Raw genomic sequence first — 18,417 nt, 5'->3', positions numbered from 1 at the left:
TAATCCAGACTTATTCTTTAAATATAGGGTGTCACCGTATTTTAAATTTTGATAGCTTTGCTATCCCATGAGAACAAAATAATTAAATTTAGGTCAGACTCTAAGGTTCTTTAGAAAGGTTGTGGTATTTATTTATAAAACAACTGTGAGCATTTGATATAAATGAAGTAGCATAGCAAATGTTAACATTAAAAACTAAAAACAAAAAGGTTATGAAAAACCTTTACTCTTTTAGTGACCCTTGACAGAAACCTTAAACTTGTATCTTGGAATTTCACAGTACAGTATTTTAATACATAATGTGAGGTTAAAAATATTTAATAGTATTATTTTTGATTTAAATATTATACTAAATGTCAGTTGTTAATGTTAATGAAAAGAATATTAAGTGTATAAAATAATCAAAGATCAGTGATCTTCTCACTATAGTTTTCTAAACCTTTTTAGGTGTCTTTGAATTTCCGAGGATCATTGTATTCCATTTCTTTTTATGCTTTGGGCAATTTATAATCACTCCTCTCCAGTCTTTGGCCACCGTGTTAAAGAGAGTCCCATCAGAGAATGAGGAGCTAGGGAACAATTTGTTCAGATGATTCTATTTTACGTGCTACAGGGGGCTTGTCCCTGATATGAGTGACTGAGATGACCCCGTGAGCCACAGAGAAAGAGACTTGTTGTAGAAGAACATTGAGAACCACAGACAGTGTAATCCGTTTATGGAACAAATTGGTATTTGTCTTGCTGAGAGTTGTTTAAGTTTAAATTTAGTACCTGAATCTAGAGCAAAAGATAGCTCTCCTGCTTTAAAAGTCTGTGAGGGAAATCTTTCACTGCATTACTTAGTAATTAGTCAGAACGTCTCACCTTCTCTAGAGTTTTCCTGTTTTCTCTTTAAGTTAATCTGTCTTAGTCGTACACTGCGCTAAGAAGGAAAATATTTGATCACTACTATCTCTCAATGGAACCATCATACACTTGAAGACAGTGATTAAATCCCTCATCACTCTTCTTTAGAACTAAAGCAAATTCATTTGTTAAACTTGGACTAATGATTATCCTTTTTGCTAAGTCTTCTGAAATTATTATATTAGACTTAAAATGTTATAAAACATTTTTCCTATTTTTTAACCACCTCATTCAGTTCTACCACATTAATTAGGCTATGAAAACTTAAACATTTATCCAAAACCAATACATCCAAAATTTGATTAAGATATATAATCATATATACATTTGAGGAAAAAAAGGTGATATATACTATTTGAAGATTGTGGTCTCAACTTTCCTCCCCTTTGTTTTTGGTTTCATTCTTTGTTTTATTTGGCTACAGACGCATGTCTTTTCTCAGAGCTGATAGCTGTTTTTGAACCCTTTCATGAATATACCCATACTCACATATATTCTTGCCATTGTATTAACATTGAACTTATACCATTGCATTACCACAATTTCCCTAGACACTATTCAAGCCGGACATCACTTACTACATTTAAAAATATAGCTATTGGGGAAAATCTATTTTTAAAATAATTCATTCATTTAACAAAATTCTATTGAGTGATTCTCAATAGCAGCTGGTAACCAAAAATCAAAGAGAAGAGGCAGAGCTCAAAATGAATAGGAGATGCTATTCTATAAACAAATAGTGGTACTTTGAAGCGAGAACTAAGCACAAGACAGAGTGTGAACACACAGCAGGGAGAGGTTACTGCCTTGGAGACACTGCATTCTTCCTCATGAAGGTTGAGTAGGACTTTGTCAGGTGATAGGGCTGAGTGAGGCAGTGGTAGGTGTGTATGAGTATGTGAGGTGGGTGGATGCAGGTTCCAGACAGAAGGAAGGCACATGGATTGATGTTTAAGGAGTGCAGCAATTTTTGATTTGTGAGTTTGAACCTTCAATCACTTCCATAATTCTCTTATAAATGAAAGTGTCAGCTCATTTCAGTTTTGATAACCCTGCCATTTATTCATGGTAAAATAATTAAATTGGGGCCTAATATTTTAAGGTTCTTTTGTTATTTCCTTCATCATTTTTATATTCTCCTGCTTTGCTTTCTTTTGTAACTGGGCAAGTAAACCTGCTAAATGAAACTAACACTGTGTTTACTAAGGTTTACTCAACTGACCAACCATATGACACGACCCAGCATACACAAGTGACTTCCTGCAGGGAGGGCACATGATACTCACTGAGCTATCTTATCTGTGTGTGAAGATCAGAGGTTTAATCTATATTTTGGGGATGACAGCTCAATAATAAAACAATAATGTACTCCTGTTCTTGGTGCTGAGTTTAACTTTCTTAAATTGAGTCAATTAAGGGGAGGGCTAGGTTTCTTTTTAAATGTGCCTGAAGTAACAGACCAGTAAGCTTTGTGTTTGTTTGCTTGGTTTTGTTTAACTGGAACCTTAAAAATCATCTGAAAAAACCCTCCAAGGGTAATGTAGTTGTATACTAAAATATTTTGGTTGGAGAGATGCTATGTATTTATGCTAGTAAATCTAAAGGACAAAGAGTCGTGGAAGTAGCAGGGATTGCAACCTCTGGGGTGCTGTGTTACTATACAGCCTGATCTTGATACACCGGGGATATAGGTCGAATAGGTGGCATTGGATTCAGGAAAATGGAATGGAAAGTTGGTGCAGGGCAGGGTAATGGAACCAAAACGTGCAATGAAAAGCTAGAGATGGTAGCAACAGTGAGAAAAATTCAAGAATTACGGTGGATGATACATTGAATGAGTCGACATTCTGAGCCCTGTTAAAATATTCAAATGCTACAGTGTGTTGAATTGTAATGGCGATGTCATGCATACAGACAGATTGAGCTATGTTCCCGTCTTGTTAGTCTGTGGTTTGGGGACTAAGTTCAGCAGAGTGCCACATTTCAGAAAAGAGACAAATCACCAAGCATTCGGTAGAGAACAATACAAATGATTAAAAAATCTTGAAAACACCAGCTACGAGAGGAGGTAGTGAGAACTGAGAATTTCACTCTAAAAAACAAAGACAGAAAAGATGATAGTCTTTTTGTATGGATAAAAAGCATAATAAAAGGGACAGAAATTGGTTTCTTTCACTGGTTGGTGCAAATAAACAAGAACTAATTGGCCTGAGCTTCACTGAGTAAAATAGAGGGGATATATTTTTACTGCAAGTGAATTATTATTTGAAACTGTCTGTATTAAAACACTGTTGAGATTGTACAGTTAACTGTCCAGGGGTCTCAATAGAGTAATATGCGATTTTCTTTGAATAAAAATTTAACCTGAAGTTAAATGTGTCCACAATTGACACAGCCTCTTAATTTTGTGATAATGTATTATTTTTCAAATAATGTGAAAAGATACATTTTTTCTTTTTTAAAAAATTTGTATTGGAGTATAGTTGATTTATAGTCTTGTGTTAGTTTCAGGTGTACAGCAAAGTGAATCAGTTATACATATAGATATATCGACTCTTTTTCAGATTCTTTTCCCATGTAGGTCATTACAGAGTATTGAGAAGAGTTCCCTGTGCTCTATAGTAGGTCCTTATTAGCTATCCATTCTGTATATAGTAGTGTGTATATGTCAATCCCAATCTTCCAATAAAGCTTTAAGCCAAGACACAGTAAAGATTTAAAGTGTTTAATTTTAAAAAAAGTATTCAATGGTGATATCCATTCCCTAACATATAAATTGATAACTGGTATCAATACCCTACTTAAAAGATACCCTAAAAGAGCAGAATACCTTGTACATTGTGGGAAATTAAAAATGTTTAGTGAATTGAAATTAATTGGAAATTCATTTTGAAATTGAAAAAATTAAGGCCATTTTATAATAAAATTTGTAAGTAGAGGAGAATCTCTGGAGCTTTGCAGCATACATAATACTGCAATAATAAGCTTCACTACTCATGCAATTAATTATAATGTTACCAATATTGTTGTCTTTAACAATGATAATCATAATGAAAACTATATCTATTTTATTGAGTATTTATTACATTTCAGGATTGGGCTAAGTGCTTTTGGTGCATGATCTCGTCATTTTTATTTTCACTTTTACAGAAGACAAATCCAAAACTTACAAAGGTTATGCAACTTGCCAAGATTATATAACAATAGGTGGCGGATCTGGGCTTCCGTCCCTCGCCTGTCTACTTTCTACCCCTACTGCCGGTAATTCTGTGGTGGTGTATCAAATTTCCATACATCAGTAAATAGATGTTTGTTCAAAAATGATCAAAAAAAAAAGAGAAGCAAAAAAGACAGCCAAGAGAACTCAAGTACTCTCTGCAGTGAGTGTAGGCAAAAGTTTTATGCTACACTGTATAAGCCTGTGGTCTCTAACCTGATTGTGCACAAGAATCACCGGGGGGACTTATGCTGAGCCCCACCTCCAGAGTTCTGATTCAGTAGGTGAAATGGGGCCCAAGAATTTGTATTTATAACAAGTTTCCAGGTCATGCTGCTGCTGCTGATCTGGGGACCACACTTTGGGAACCGTTGGTGTTAGGAACGGTTATGGTCTTCAGAGTCGAAGACACCGTGATCAGATTGCAGCTGTTCAACTAAATTAACTTAGGAAAATCACTTGGTTTCATCCTCTGAAAAGTGGCAGTACTGCTAACAACCAAACAAGTACTGAGAATTATGTAAAAGAATGCCTATATAACATCTGACCCTTATAGGAAATTATACAACATTAATCATCTTTGAAGTTGCCTGCTATTGAATACTTGTTTTGACCGCCCTCCCGAGTAATGAGTGGTATGAATTTTAGATGGGGAAAGTAGGAACAGTGTAGAATAGAACAGAATAGGACATTTATAGAATGCCTTCAATATTAGGCTTAACTCTCTATAAGTTTTGAGGATATAAGGATGTGACCTGTTACATAAAATAAAAAACAAAACATTACCATAGAGACTGTCAATTAGGAGCAGGGGGACGTTTGCCCTTTTCTCCCTGCTTTAAGAAATACTGCCTGTCTTGGCCTCTGGGTAAATATTACATTTTCTTCCCTCCCCTTAATCAGCTGCTATTTATGGTACATGTCCCTCCACCAGGCATAGCGTTTTTTTAATCTCATAGTGTAAAGAGCTCCAGTTAAGCTCCTTTCCTTTGTGTCTGCTCTCTATCCATCATTATTTGCTTTACTTATGTGAGAACGTAAAGGTGGATGGACAAAGGGCTCTTTCCATTATGGTCTGTATGTGTTCGATTCAGAAACCTCATGTTTTCTTCCCTGAAAACATAGATCCTAATTTACTGCCCATGTTTCCAAGTTATTGTGGTCCTATTACCTCTGCTCTTTAACACTCCTTTTTGTATTTTTTTTACTGTACATTGACCTACTATAAGTTTTCATAGGGTAAAGTTATACCAGCCAGATCTGCCATTTTAGTGGTCAGATACCAGCGTTGTTCTGTTGCAGACAAGTGAACACAGCACGGAGTCTATGTGGAGTAGTGGAAAGGGCAGGGCTGCCCAAACCTCCAGTGAGCTGGGGTGAGGAATTAGGTTTGCTCATAGTTTGTCATTAGGTAGCTGTGGGTTAAGACAAGTCTGTTAATGGCTCCAAATTTCAACCCTGTTTCTAAAGCGAGAACAAATCTCTAGTGCTTCCATAAGCTCCAACAGTCCAAAATTTCACACTGACTGTGCTTGCACATAAATCATACAGTTTCCTCACAATGTGTCCACTTTGGGTTCTCTTTTGATTATATAGTTAAAGGAGGATATATGTTCATTTATTCATGTATTCGATAAGTATGTATTGAGCAGCTACGATGTATCAGGCACTGTGCTAGACACTTGGAAGGCAGCATTGCTTCATTCAAGCAATGCCAGCCCCTGCTACCTGACTGGCATTGAGAATATGTGGTCTGTGCCCTTACCCATCCTAAAGATGAATGCAGGGGCAAGGAGGGAGTGTAGGAGGGAGACAGAAATTGTTCAAAATAATCACATAAAGCTAAAAATGAAACTCAGGTGAGTGCAACCAAAAAGAGATCTGTGGTGTTCTGAGAGACTGTCCTGTAGGAATTTGACCAGATCAGAGAGATCAGGGAAGACTTCCGGCCCTGAGTGCTGGTGTTGGAAATGAAGTGAAGGGGATATATTTGAACATGACTGAGGAAGGAAGAGTGACAGGAGTTAATATAAAAAGTAAGAGAAAGGAAGGCATTTGATGACAATTGAGTAGAATAATCCCTTGGGCTCAAACTTTTATGCATATGAATTGCCTAAAATGACATTTTTCAGTCTAAATCTAAAACTTTCATCGTACATTTAAATAATCGCAAGAGGGGCTTTGGGGCTTCCCTGGTGGCGCAGTGGTTAAGCATCCACCTGCCAATGCAGGGGACATGGGTTCGAGCCCTGGTCTGGGAAGATCCCACGTGCCGCGGAGCAACTAAGCCTGTGTGCCAGCCACAACTACTAAGCCTGCACTCTAGAGCCCACAAGCCACAACTACTGAGCCCACGTGCCACAACTACTGAAGCCCGCGCTCTGCAACAAGAGTAAGCCACCGCAATGAGAAGCCCGCGCACCGCAACGAAGAGTAGCCCCCCGCTCACCGCAACTAGAGAAAGCCCGTGCGCAGCAACGAAGACCCAACACAGCCTAAAATAAATAAATTTATTGAACAAACCAACAAATAAATAAATAATTGCAAGGATTTAAATTCCAGCATATTGTAAATAAACATTTTTTTCAATAAAATTCGTTCAAGACCTTTAAATGTATACAGTGGATTTGAAACATCATAGCTATTTTATAACCATCATTAGACATTTAAAAATACGATTATGTTCTTATTTACTAGTCACAAATTTCACATTATTCTTTTCTCCTCCCTCAAATTATGTTCTAATATAATATAGTTTTGCTTGAAAATCTCTCTTGGATCACCCTATCATACTTCTCTGCAGTAAAAAATACACACACAGAACACACATAGACATACACACACACATTTTTTCGTCATCATAAAAGCCTGTTACGTTTTTTTTCCCCTAAATTGGGTTTTCATTACAATTGTTTACTGTATATACTTGATCACATAAATACATTGCAAATTTTGGTAAATAATTTCTAAACATGAAAATAAAAAATGTTAAATATAAAAGTAAAAATTGAAATTGGCCTTTTTTCCAATTAGTTTATATACTCACAGATAAATATTACTCACTGCTAGAATGAGAAAGTTTCACCATCAATTCTATTCATATTTTTATGTTGAAGTGCTGAAAAACCTTATACATGAAAATAGATGGGAATGGAAGTTGTTTTGTTACAGGAATGTAACACAATTGTTCAAAATCTTTCCAAGTTTTGTGCCAAAAATCACATAGTAATCTATCACCAAAATTTAATTATCACCTGACAGCTTGATCAGTCCCTTCTTCAAATTTTATGGAAGCAGAGATTTTAAAAAATTGAAAACTCATTTTCTAGATATCAACACCAATATTTAGAATTTTCTCTTTATTTGATACTGCAGTACAATGCACCCTCAGAACATGCAAGATGAATAAATGAGAAATATGCCTCTCTCCTGGAAAGTGAGAGAAAGTGGGAGAAGGGTGTTTATGAAAAAAGAACTATCTATATAAGAATTTAGAATGTGAAAATGGATTACCTTACTACTACCCATATCCTTAGGTACTCCTTGAAAAGTCTTACTTAACCCCCAGAGGTACAAACACCTCATTTTGAAGACCCCTGCACTAGGATGTAGGTAGAAATGGTTAGGATGAGAAGTAGATGAGATTGTCCAGCGAGAGAATAGAAGGGATACTGATATACTGATATAACTGATGCACTTTGCTGTACAGCAGAGATTGGGACAATATTGTAAATCAACTACACTCCAATAAAAATTAGAAACAAAAAAAGAAAAAGTCACCTAAAAATAAATGGCCTTCTTCCTCAACATCATTTCTCAAGATTAAAGTCTTGGTACTTTCAAAAGTTTAGGTGATTGGGCAGAATCTACACTGACCCAAGAACGTCGTCTGGAAGTTTTATAATTTCATTTTCAGTTCATCGGGTGGTTTTGTTTTTATTTGCTGAGAAGAGCAAAAATGCCCGTTAATTGATTATGCTCCTTCATCAAAGCTTAAGGGGATTTCTCTTCTAAGATGAGAGTATGTTAGCAAATAGAAGTGTTTTGGTAAGCTATGGAGAAGAAAAGCCATATGTGAAATGTCGTAAGTGGGCTTGCTATCTGAATTAATCCAATTGTGAATTCCTTTGTCAGACTGGAAATCTTTTTCATAACCAGTAGTCAATCACTACCTGACTAACCTTTTGTATAAGGAGAGGTCATGTATAAGATTACTTCAGGAGCGGCTATAACTAAATGTAGAAGAGGACTTTATAATCTCTCTTCTCCTATGCTTCTCTGGAATCACACTGAAACTACCGCTTGTCCTTGCCATTTGGAGAATTCAATACATGCTAGCTCAGTTCAGTTCGTCACCAGATAAACATTTGACTGAATGACCTACTTGCAGGACTAATTTGGATGTGTTTTTAATTTACTTTTCAGTGTAGCAGGGATTTTAATTGCATTGAGAGCTAATATAAGTGCATAATTCTATTCACTTTTTTACAGTCACATTTAGTTTGTAATCTAAATGCATTAACGATTTTATATTCTAATTTAAAATGCAGAAATAATCATACACTTATTTCCCTTTTCCCAACCCTTTTGGCTTTTCCTGACATTTTACTTAAAAATATTATATTATTGGTCATGCATAGAGGCAAATAGTCAATACTATTTTTTCAGGGTATTTTAATTTTTAGAGAGGTGTGCTTTTGAAAATAACTTGATTTAATTTAACTTTTTTTTCTTTTCAGTGTAATTGGTTTTCCCCCCATTTCTGCCAAAAGTAATTTTCCTATCATGCTAGTATTGTTTGCCTAATATTATACCAATTTCAGGCATAACACTATTGAACTTTTGTGTTATCTGTCAAAAGATACGCCTATTGATTAGTTATAGAATCGCTCTATTTTAACTGCCTGACTTTATCACAGTACAAGTACTAAGTAAATATAGATTTACGTGGGCAACACAGCGAGCAGTGGTGATTAAACTTACAATAGTAATCATTATTATTTACTAAGCCAGAGCAGAAGCACCAAGAAAAATATTTGCAGCTTCCAAAACATTCTTACATACTCACAGACAATAGATTATACTGATGGATTCAAGAGTCATTGATTACAAGGTTTATCGCAACTACTACCAACCACTATAAAGAAGAAATTTCCTCCGCATTTTCCAAAAATAATATAAGCATTGCTATTAGCACTGAGAAGATTCTTTCAGCAACATCAACAACATTTCCTTTTTATTTATTTTTCCCCCTTGTGATTAAGACTTAGGACTGATTTCATGCATATAAGTTATTCTATCTCAAAATGAAAATAACTCATGGTAGTCTTTCTAATGATAGTGTGATAACATTTACTCAATATTGTGATAATGTTGATGAAAGATCTTCCATAGGCATCAAATATTGTTTTGCGTTACCCATATCTTAAAATATCTGAAAGTGAGAAAGAACTCTGATGACTTGTAATTTCTTGGCAATAATAGGAAAAATAAAAGCACATGCACACACTTCCGTGGATTGAATAGTGGCTTCTAAAATGTATGTCTAAATCCTAAACCCCATCTGTGAGTGTGACCTTATTTGGAAATAGGATCTTTGCAGATGTAATTAAATTAATGATTTTGAGATGAGACTGCATGGATTTAGGGTGCGCCCTAAGTCTAATGTTGAGTGTCCGTATCAGAGACAGAAGAGAAGGAACAGAGAAACACAGAGGGAAAGTCATGTGAAGACAGAGGTAGATATTGAAGTTATGCATTTACAAGCCAAGGAATGCGAAGGATTGCCAGATGCACCAGAAGCTAGGAGAGAGGCATGGAACTGATTCCTCAGAATCTCCAGGAGGAAGCAGCCTGCTGACACCTTGATTTTGGACTTCTGGCCATAAGAACTGTGAGAGAATAAATTTCTTTTGTTTTAAGCAACCAAGTTTGTGGTAATTTGTTACGGCAGCCATATGAAACTAATACACACAACTTTAGCCTCTGCCTTGCAATCAAAACTTGGTACATAATATTTTGGATTGTGTTGATGAGATTTCAAGGAGTGCTACCAATAGATAGCAAATAAGACTTCTAACTTTCGCTAACTTCACCCTGTTCTTACTTAAGATTTTCATCATGAAATGGAGGAATAAAAGAAGATACTGAGAAGGGAGGTTCTTCTTGTTCCTCATAAAATTCAGACAAAATTAATATCATGATTCCTCAGAATATTATTTTTTTACTTGTGTAGGAAAAAAAGATGGGAGTGGCCTATCGCATGAAGATAGAATAATATATAGAGATATTCCTAAAATTCACAGCAAAGGACCCATTCTCGTGTTTCAGAATCCCTTCACATCTAAATATTTAGAAAGAGTTTTTTTGTTTTTTGTTTTTTGTTTTACTTTCTAGTGACTTGAGGTTCTTTCTATAATTAAAAAACCAAATAGAAAAAATTGAAGTGACTTTTATTTTCATATATAAACAAACCTTGCTTATTTTATGCTGAAACGAACATACAGTGCAGGCATTCAATGTGCACTGTTTTCCCCTTCTCTTTATACACATGCAACGTTATGACCAATACCTGCCAATTACATGTATATGTGCATACATACATTTCACTTATTTCAGAAAGTCATAACATTTGAGTCGACTCTTTTAAAGTGTGTGTTTTTCTCAGCTATATGATCTCCCAATGCAAAATAGGCCTTCTAGCTTGTTTTGTAACTTTTTTCATCCACTCTTGCCATTCTCCCTTTCTCCAGACCCCAGCTTCTTTTTTTAATCAATAATTTTATTTTACCTTGTGTAACAGGACTAGATTTTTTATAACTATATTTAATTATCAGATTTAATTATATACATCCTTATTCCTTAGCATACATGTATTATAAAGTTTTTCATGGATTTCATTGCTTTTTCACAGGAGAATCAAAGCGTATTTCAGTGAAACCATAGAACATCCAGGATTTGACGAGAATAAGAATATTTCTCTATTTTTAAAAAGTACAGCATTTTCTTATGCAGTGAATCTAACAATTAAAATTATGAAACGTACAGAATTACATTTTGGTCAATGCACAGACACAAACACACACACACAGAGAATAGTAAAACTTACTTTAGCCAAATAAAATCTTTTATTTGGAGACCTTTCAAGTGAGGAAAATATATTAATTATTGCCTACTCATGACAGTTTACTTGTTATGCCTAAAGTATTAACTAAATGGCTGTAGTTGATTCTTCCCAAGCTGTACAATCAGCCTTATTAACCACAGTGACCTTGACAGTGCATTAGAAATGAAGGTAAACCTCATTTGCATAGGCCCATACATTTGTCGATGTAGTAATTTGATGGATACAGTAAACTGGTGCAATCTTCAACCTTTGTATGAAGAATTCAAGACAATGACTGTTGCTGTAAGTTATTCCTGGGCAACAAGATTTATTTGTTCAGGTGGAGCCCTATGTCATCCAGTGGAGTTTTCATAAACACTCAAGCCTGGATCATGATTTGAATGGGAATAGTGCTATGGATTTGCTCTTGTGACTAATGTGTCGTTCCTATCATTATCTTTCATCTTAAAAGTTAACTGCAAGTACTGATTCCTAATCCTTGTGATTCAGAAAACACCATCTATATTTAGACTTCATATCATAGGAGGCACTTAGATTTACAGTGCTCTGACCTGAGCTAAGTGAAGAAGAAGCTTAAATATTCAAGGATCAGGATAGAGCAGATTTGAAATTCGTTGGGAAGCCACATATAATAGGCACGCAGTTATCCAGAAACAATTTATCTCCTCTGTAACACAGGCATCTATAAATAGGGCGATTTATTAGCCATTTCACAACTTCTATTACAGCTGTACACCTCTTAAGTTTTAAATTATGTTTTTAGAGCTATTTATGCCAGCAGACTGCTGCTCACTGCTTTAAAGTGAGTCATCATGGATATCTTAATTTTTCTACCTTTGTTATAAACCAGTTCAATTTTTTGGAGGTCTTATGGGTATAATTGATTCTGGATGTCATAAGGGTTCTGAGTTGTGAAACGTTAAATAACTTTGTTCTAGGCTTTTCAGTAGAATGTGTTTAAAATCCAGGCCAAAGAAAAATTTTCAACAAATCAAGTCACGAATTCTCCTCTCATTGCATTTTTCCCCCTTTACCTTTTTGTAGGTCTTTGTCATGCCTGTCTTTGTCATTTTTACTCTGAATTTTTTGGCCACTCTGTACATGCCTCATGTGTTCTTTCTTTCTTTCTACTTTTTCTTTGATGTCTCCTTCTCCTTGTCCTCTTCTTTTTAATGTTGTCTGAGTCACTTGGTTTCTTTTGTTCTTACGCTTTAGCAATTATATTTTATGAAGTGGTCTTACAGCCCAGAAACTTAACCCTCTCCATCCCTTTCCCTTCCCAGCCAGTAGAAATAATAGCTACTGTATATATAGGGACTTAAAGGTTTAAAATATAATGTAATATATATTATTTCAGCTTAAGCAAAGTGAATGTACATATATTTTAATTATAAGAGCCATTTAAAAGGAGTGCAGCTATCTTAAAATATACTCTTGATACATTCGGGATATTAAGAGTTAAAATGACTCACCCATTCCCAGCAATCCTTTTTCTTTCATATAGAAAGAGCAGCATATACCTCTTCGCAAATATGCAAAAATAAAATGTGAAGAGGTTTGGAACATCATTTCAGAACACAGTAATTTTAAATATTGTTGGTCTATTGTCCACCAGTTTTCCCCAACTCTATTTTGTTTTCAGGTCCAAAGGGTATTTTGTTTTGTCGTGCTCCATTTTCAGTGGGAATGAGCAGGCTGTGTGGGCACCAGTGAGAAGACTCTTCAGAAACAGAGCAGCCCCAGCTGATGCATGAAAGGTGCCAGCTGACAGCGTTGCTGTCTCCTGCTCTTTCAGCCGCTCACCAACTGCATACTTCACTTGGGATTCTGTTCTTCGTTGGCCATGGGCCTTGTAGAGATACTAAGGAACGATATTCCTTTGGTTGCCAGGGTTTTTGTATAGATTCAGCAGTGTATTTGATTGACAAGTATACCAGTAAAGTTAGGTGGAATTATAAAAGTGTATTTTATTGTGATGCCTTAAACTTGAGATGTGGTGTCTGTAGTGACTTTTATAATTACTCATTCACTTTTAGCAAGGTTGTCTAAAAACTTTATTTTTGCTTTCTTTATAGTCCAGTACTCGTTTGGGAACGATAGGAATATTTGTTGGCACTGCATCCTAATAATAATAGTAGTAAAAGTAATGAGGAGGAGAGATGTTATTACTACCTATTTAGACCATTTTCTATGTCCCCTGCACTTGGCTATGCACAACATTTATCTAAAATCCATACTGATCCCTTGATATGCACCGTTTTCATGTGAATATCAAATGAAACATTATTTCATTTAATCATTGTAACAACCCTGTAAGGAATTATGATTCCCATTTTCCAGATGAGGAAACAGACAGGTAGGTGCAAAAAGTCACACATTCCTTCTAAACAGCTGTAATTTTTATTCAGGATGGCTTTCTTAGCGGCAGTCAAGGGACCAAGAAATCTGGATAGAATGAGAGATGGGGTAGCGGACAAGATGGACACGGTCAGCCTTTGTAAATGCAGGTTATTTTTCAGTCTGATAATTAAAAGTCTAGGATTGTCTGCCCCAAAAGAAGTAAGAGTGCTTGTACTTATAAGGCAGAGCAAGATACGGAGTGTTGGTGAGGAAGCCTCAACCAAAGCTGTCTTCTAATTTTTAGTTAGAATAGGCAAATGATATTTCAAATGAACTGCAAATTAATTAAAATTAATTAAACGGTGTGCCACACTCTATATCAATGGTGTGTGTAGTGCCACTGAAAGAAAGAGGTATTCTTCGAGAGGCCAGTGATTTGAGATTTTTTTTTTATTGTCTTTGAAAATAATTAAATCCACATTTCAATGTTAATACAATCACTAATGAAAAGACACTTGTACTAACAGAGCAGGAAGGGACCTTAGAACTCATGTACTTTAGCCCTTGTCCAATGAGGATTAAAAAATAAAGCCCAAAGCAATGACCTTGACTTGCCCAGTCCTGGAGGCAGTTACTGGTCAAATTAGGTCTACTGAGAACCTGCTTAGAAATAAATAGACCCATATCATGATTAAGCATCAAAATTTATATTTTAAAATAGTGTGTTTTTTTTCTTTTAGCAAGTATAATTTTCCTCTGGGAGATATTTTAACTGTATCATCAGAATTATTTCTATATATTATTCAACAGCATTTTTTATATTGGTATATATTTTATTCTAAAAGTAACAGAATTTTATCTTTATAAATGGAGTTATGCTCTTATTTATTTCCAAAGTAACTGTAAAAGTTATTAAATTATTAAATTTGAAATACGTGAGTAAAAAAAACACTAGTTACCTATAATCCCCAAACCCAGAGGCTAATGTTGTTAATATTCTTGTTTATCTTTCCAGCCTTTCTTCTAACATACACATTAATGTTTTTCTTTAGACTTAACAAGTCATATTATATATATATATATGTATATATATATATATTACACTCTGTCCTTAAAAATATATTTCATCATATTAAATAATATATTTTACCATATCATTAAATGTTAATCTGTGATATCATTCTTAGTTGCCATTTATATCTTAAACTAGTCCTTTATTGTTATTTTAGATGAGTCCTGATTTTTAACCTTAAAATACAATGCAGCAATGAAAAATTTCATAGCAAAATCTTTGGAAATTTTCCTGTTATTTACCTTAATTTACCAATCTACTTCACAATTTTCCATTTAATAAATAATTACCAATTTACTATGTTTTAAAATATTAGTCCCACTACATCACCATTATTATTTAACTCAGTAAAAAATTTTTCCTAAAAGATGCATGCCTTTAATTTTTCCACTGCTTAATTTTTTAACTTCTACCCCAAAGCTTTTAGTTTTTAGGCATTTGCTTTTGGCAAGATAAAAAAGGTTAAACATATCATCACCAAAATGCAAAAAATAAATTATTCCAAAATGATATACTGAATTTTTATGCTTTCAAAAGTTTTATCATACAAATGAACTCTGTCATCATACTATTTAAAATGAAAGTAGAATAAAAAACATAGTAGAAGTTACATTAATTACGTAATAATTTCTGCAAAGTTTGTACCTTAGAAAGATAAAGGCAGTTCCTTTTGGCTCAGCATTATCCCATTCATCTTGTAGGAAGGCCACTAGGAGAGACCAGCTCCCTGTTCCTTTATATAATGTATACCATACCCAGCTTTCCTTCCCACATGATAAAATTCCACTAAAAGATTTACTTCTGAGGCAGCAGTTAAAGAGAAATGACCATGGGGGTATTCACATTTTCATAAACAATTTCCATATTCTCTCTCCCTGTAACCCTAATATCAAGAATCTCATAGGACTCATTTGCACTATTCATAACTATGAGTGGGTTTTTCAGCTCATGCTTTACAAAAAATGAGCTTCTTCATTTGTTCCTAATGACTTTGGTTTATACAAAGAGATCTTAAACTGTCCCCAGAGCAATCATTTTGCTAAAATGTTGTTAGCACATCTTTACAAATTTAGCAGCAAAAGGGGGTTCATTAACAATGGAAATCATTAGGAGCCAAGGGCCCTTGGCAAGTTCAGTGCTCACCAATCTTGTTTTATTTTCAGTGATGAGTACAAATAATCTTGTGAACTATACATTGATTCTTTATCTGGTGGGTGAGCAAGGAAGATAAGGAGTTGATGGGTTGGGAGGAGATGCTAGAAAAATCAGAGTGGTATTTTCCGGCTAATCCGCTCTGTCCTTGCTCTTCTAAGGAGCCTTATAAATCTTAAGCAAGTGTACCTCCCAGGATCTGCTGATAGCCATTACTTTCCTGAGAGTTTGGGGATTTGTAGCTGAGATCAAGGGCTATTTTTCAGTCGACCATCAACAGGTTTCAGATTATATGTGTAAATATATGTAAGTCTCATTTTCATAGTAATGAAATTTGACGCATCTGCTATGCACAGGGGGACAGCTGCTCATGAGCCTGAAACTTGACCTGCAGTTTCTTCCAGAGCACATCCAAATTATGTGGTCTTTCTCTTGTTTGAGGCTGCCGGTTCAAAAACAGAATTTACCCCTATTCCGGGGAGCTTTGCTTTCAAAGGCCTCCTTTGCCCAGGACAACTTTTGTTAGATTCCTTCAGGATGGTCCGTCTGCTATTTCATCCAGCACTTCATTGCTGGGTGCCCTTTCAAGATTTCTTCTCCTTGCTCTGTATATGATCAGCTTGCTACACAGCAGCTCCTTAAATACACCCCCAGCCTATGTCCTTTAAGTCAGCCAGAGGCTGTGTTTTAACAAGTGTCATTTCGATGCTGGTGAACAGAATGGAAGCTTATTGTTGGAAAACCATTCTTGCCGCCATTGAATATTTGTCAAAGATGACTGATTAAACTATGGACTTAAAAAAAAGTAATGAAAAAAAGAGGGTAGGAGTGACATCTGTGGCCAGTTCAGCACTAAGGGAGTTATAGATTAGATGCACTGGTATTACTCTTCAGACTACTAGTTAGATCCAGGATTTGGTTGTTCTTACTTTCTATAAGATAGCGTTTTATGGAACAACAAAAATCAGCATTCAGTGACAATTACTGATTATTACTACTAACAGAAATCTATATATCTTATTTTCATCATCATTAGCTATGTCTAAGCTGATAGAAATAGGAAAGACATTCATGTATAGCTCATCCTGGTTCTCAACTTACTATATTGTTGTTATAGCGCAAAATATCCTCTCTCAGAACAGTTTCCTCTCCTGCAAAAAGAAGTTTATAATACAGATATCATGATATTATCATATAGACTAAATAAAATAAGATAGGTAACCTGGAATGTAGTATTGTGCAAAAGTGGTATTTTCTACCTCTGATGCCCCTTTAGCCAGTGTCCAGGACTTTGCACTGACCAACCCATTTATTCATTTGTGTCTGCATTTTACACAGTTCAGCATCAGCCAGGAGCAACTACTGAATTGCAAAAATATGGAATGTTGCTAATGACTATAGTATATGACACAAGTTATTTCTAAGGAACAGTTTAATATCTGTCTTTTTCTTTTTTCTTTTTCTTCTTTCTTTTTTTGCCTTTTCTATATTTCCATATGCCTTTCTGCTTAATATTGGAGACTGGTTTCATACGCAGTAACAAACCTCATTCAGTGGGCTCTATCCCTGAACTCTTTGGTATATTAATTGCTTAAGGAATTTTTTTTAGAAAGTAAGCTGTTACTATTAGGTCTAATATGCATTGATCTATGATTTGATGATTTAAGTAGACATTTTATTGTTAGTTTTTGCAAATTTTTATAGTGATCTCTTGGCCAAAGTCATGACAATAATAGTACAGTGTTATGCCCTGTAGCCTGTAATATTTGGAGGGAAAAAATTCATCCTCTTTTTTAGCTCTTGATTTAAAGGAAGACTTTAAACTTTTAACTTTCTCATTGCAGTTAGTAAAGATGGATGCATTTTTGTAATCTTATGTTGTATCTACCAGGACGGACACACTCTTCAACATATGGTGGCAATGTTTTCCCTAGTGGTTTCAGATGTGCCGTGTGGCAAGCTGGTCATAAACAGAGCAGGGAGAAGAAAGTTTCACCAGCCACTGGGAAGACTATTATGGGTACTTTCGTCACGGGATTCCAGGGCTGAGAGGGAAGACAGGAGAAAGAAGTGAAGCTCTTTTCTGGTTTCTTCTGATGTCTATATTCCTTTTGTTTCTTCAAAAACAAAACAAATCAATCAAACAAACAAAATGCTTGCCTTCAAATACCACAAAGGAAAAAAAGCTTCAGTCAGCAAGATTAAAGTAACTTTTCTCCAAACATTTTAATTATTGGTAAGAAGAGACAGAATAATATACTTTTAGCCATTTCTGGGAACTGTGAATTTTGTATGATAGTACTAACAACTCTACACATTTGGTATCCTGATACACAAACTTCAATATCCTGATTGTAGACCTACTTAGCTGCTTAACAGAGTAAGATGAAGATCATCTTACTGGTAGTCATTCAGACGCTTCCTCCTGTTTTCCAAATACTCCATTAACCAAAGCAATGTTTTAACCATCAAAGTCTTAAATATTTAAAAGGGATTGTTTCATCTTGTTATCCAGAGAAAACATTTCTTATTATAAACCTCATTCAAATTATAAATGAGAAATTTTAATAATAGATCACTAAATATTATACAAAGCAGAAATGC

At 35.1% G+C, this 18,417-nt stretch overlaps 1 protein-coding gene across 2 annotated transcripts in view; it reads left to right on the top strand.

Moving 5' to 3' along the window:
* TRHDE (thyrotropin releasing hormone degrading enzyme) overlaps nucleotides 1-18,417 on the top strand; it is a 394,213-nt gene that overhangs the window by 357,285 nt on the left and 18,511 nt on the right. The window contains exon 16 of one of the 2 annotated variants that reach the window (XM_082418908.1): nucleotides 448-14,511. The exons of the other annotated variant lie outside the window; for it this stretch is intronic. Within the exon in view, the coding sequence (XP_082275034.1) occupies nucleotides 448-457 (10 nt within the window). The 3' untranslated portion in view covers nucleotides 458-14,511. Of the gene's footprint in view, nucleotides 1-447; nucleotides 14,512-18,417 lie in introns of those variants that run through there. 2 annotated transcript variants of the gene reach the window in all.

Source organism: Balaenoptera physalus, assembly GCF_965194825.1.
Source record: "Balaenoptera physalus genome assembly, chromosome: 13".
In the NCBI taxonomy this organism is placed as follows: Eukaryota; Metazoa; Chordata; class Mammalia; order Artiodactyla; family Balaenopteridae; genus Balaenoptera; species Balaenoptera physalus.
This window is presented reverse-complemented; position numbering and strand designations above follow the sequence as displayed.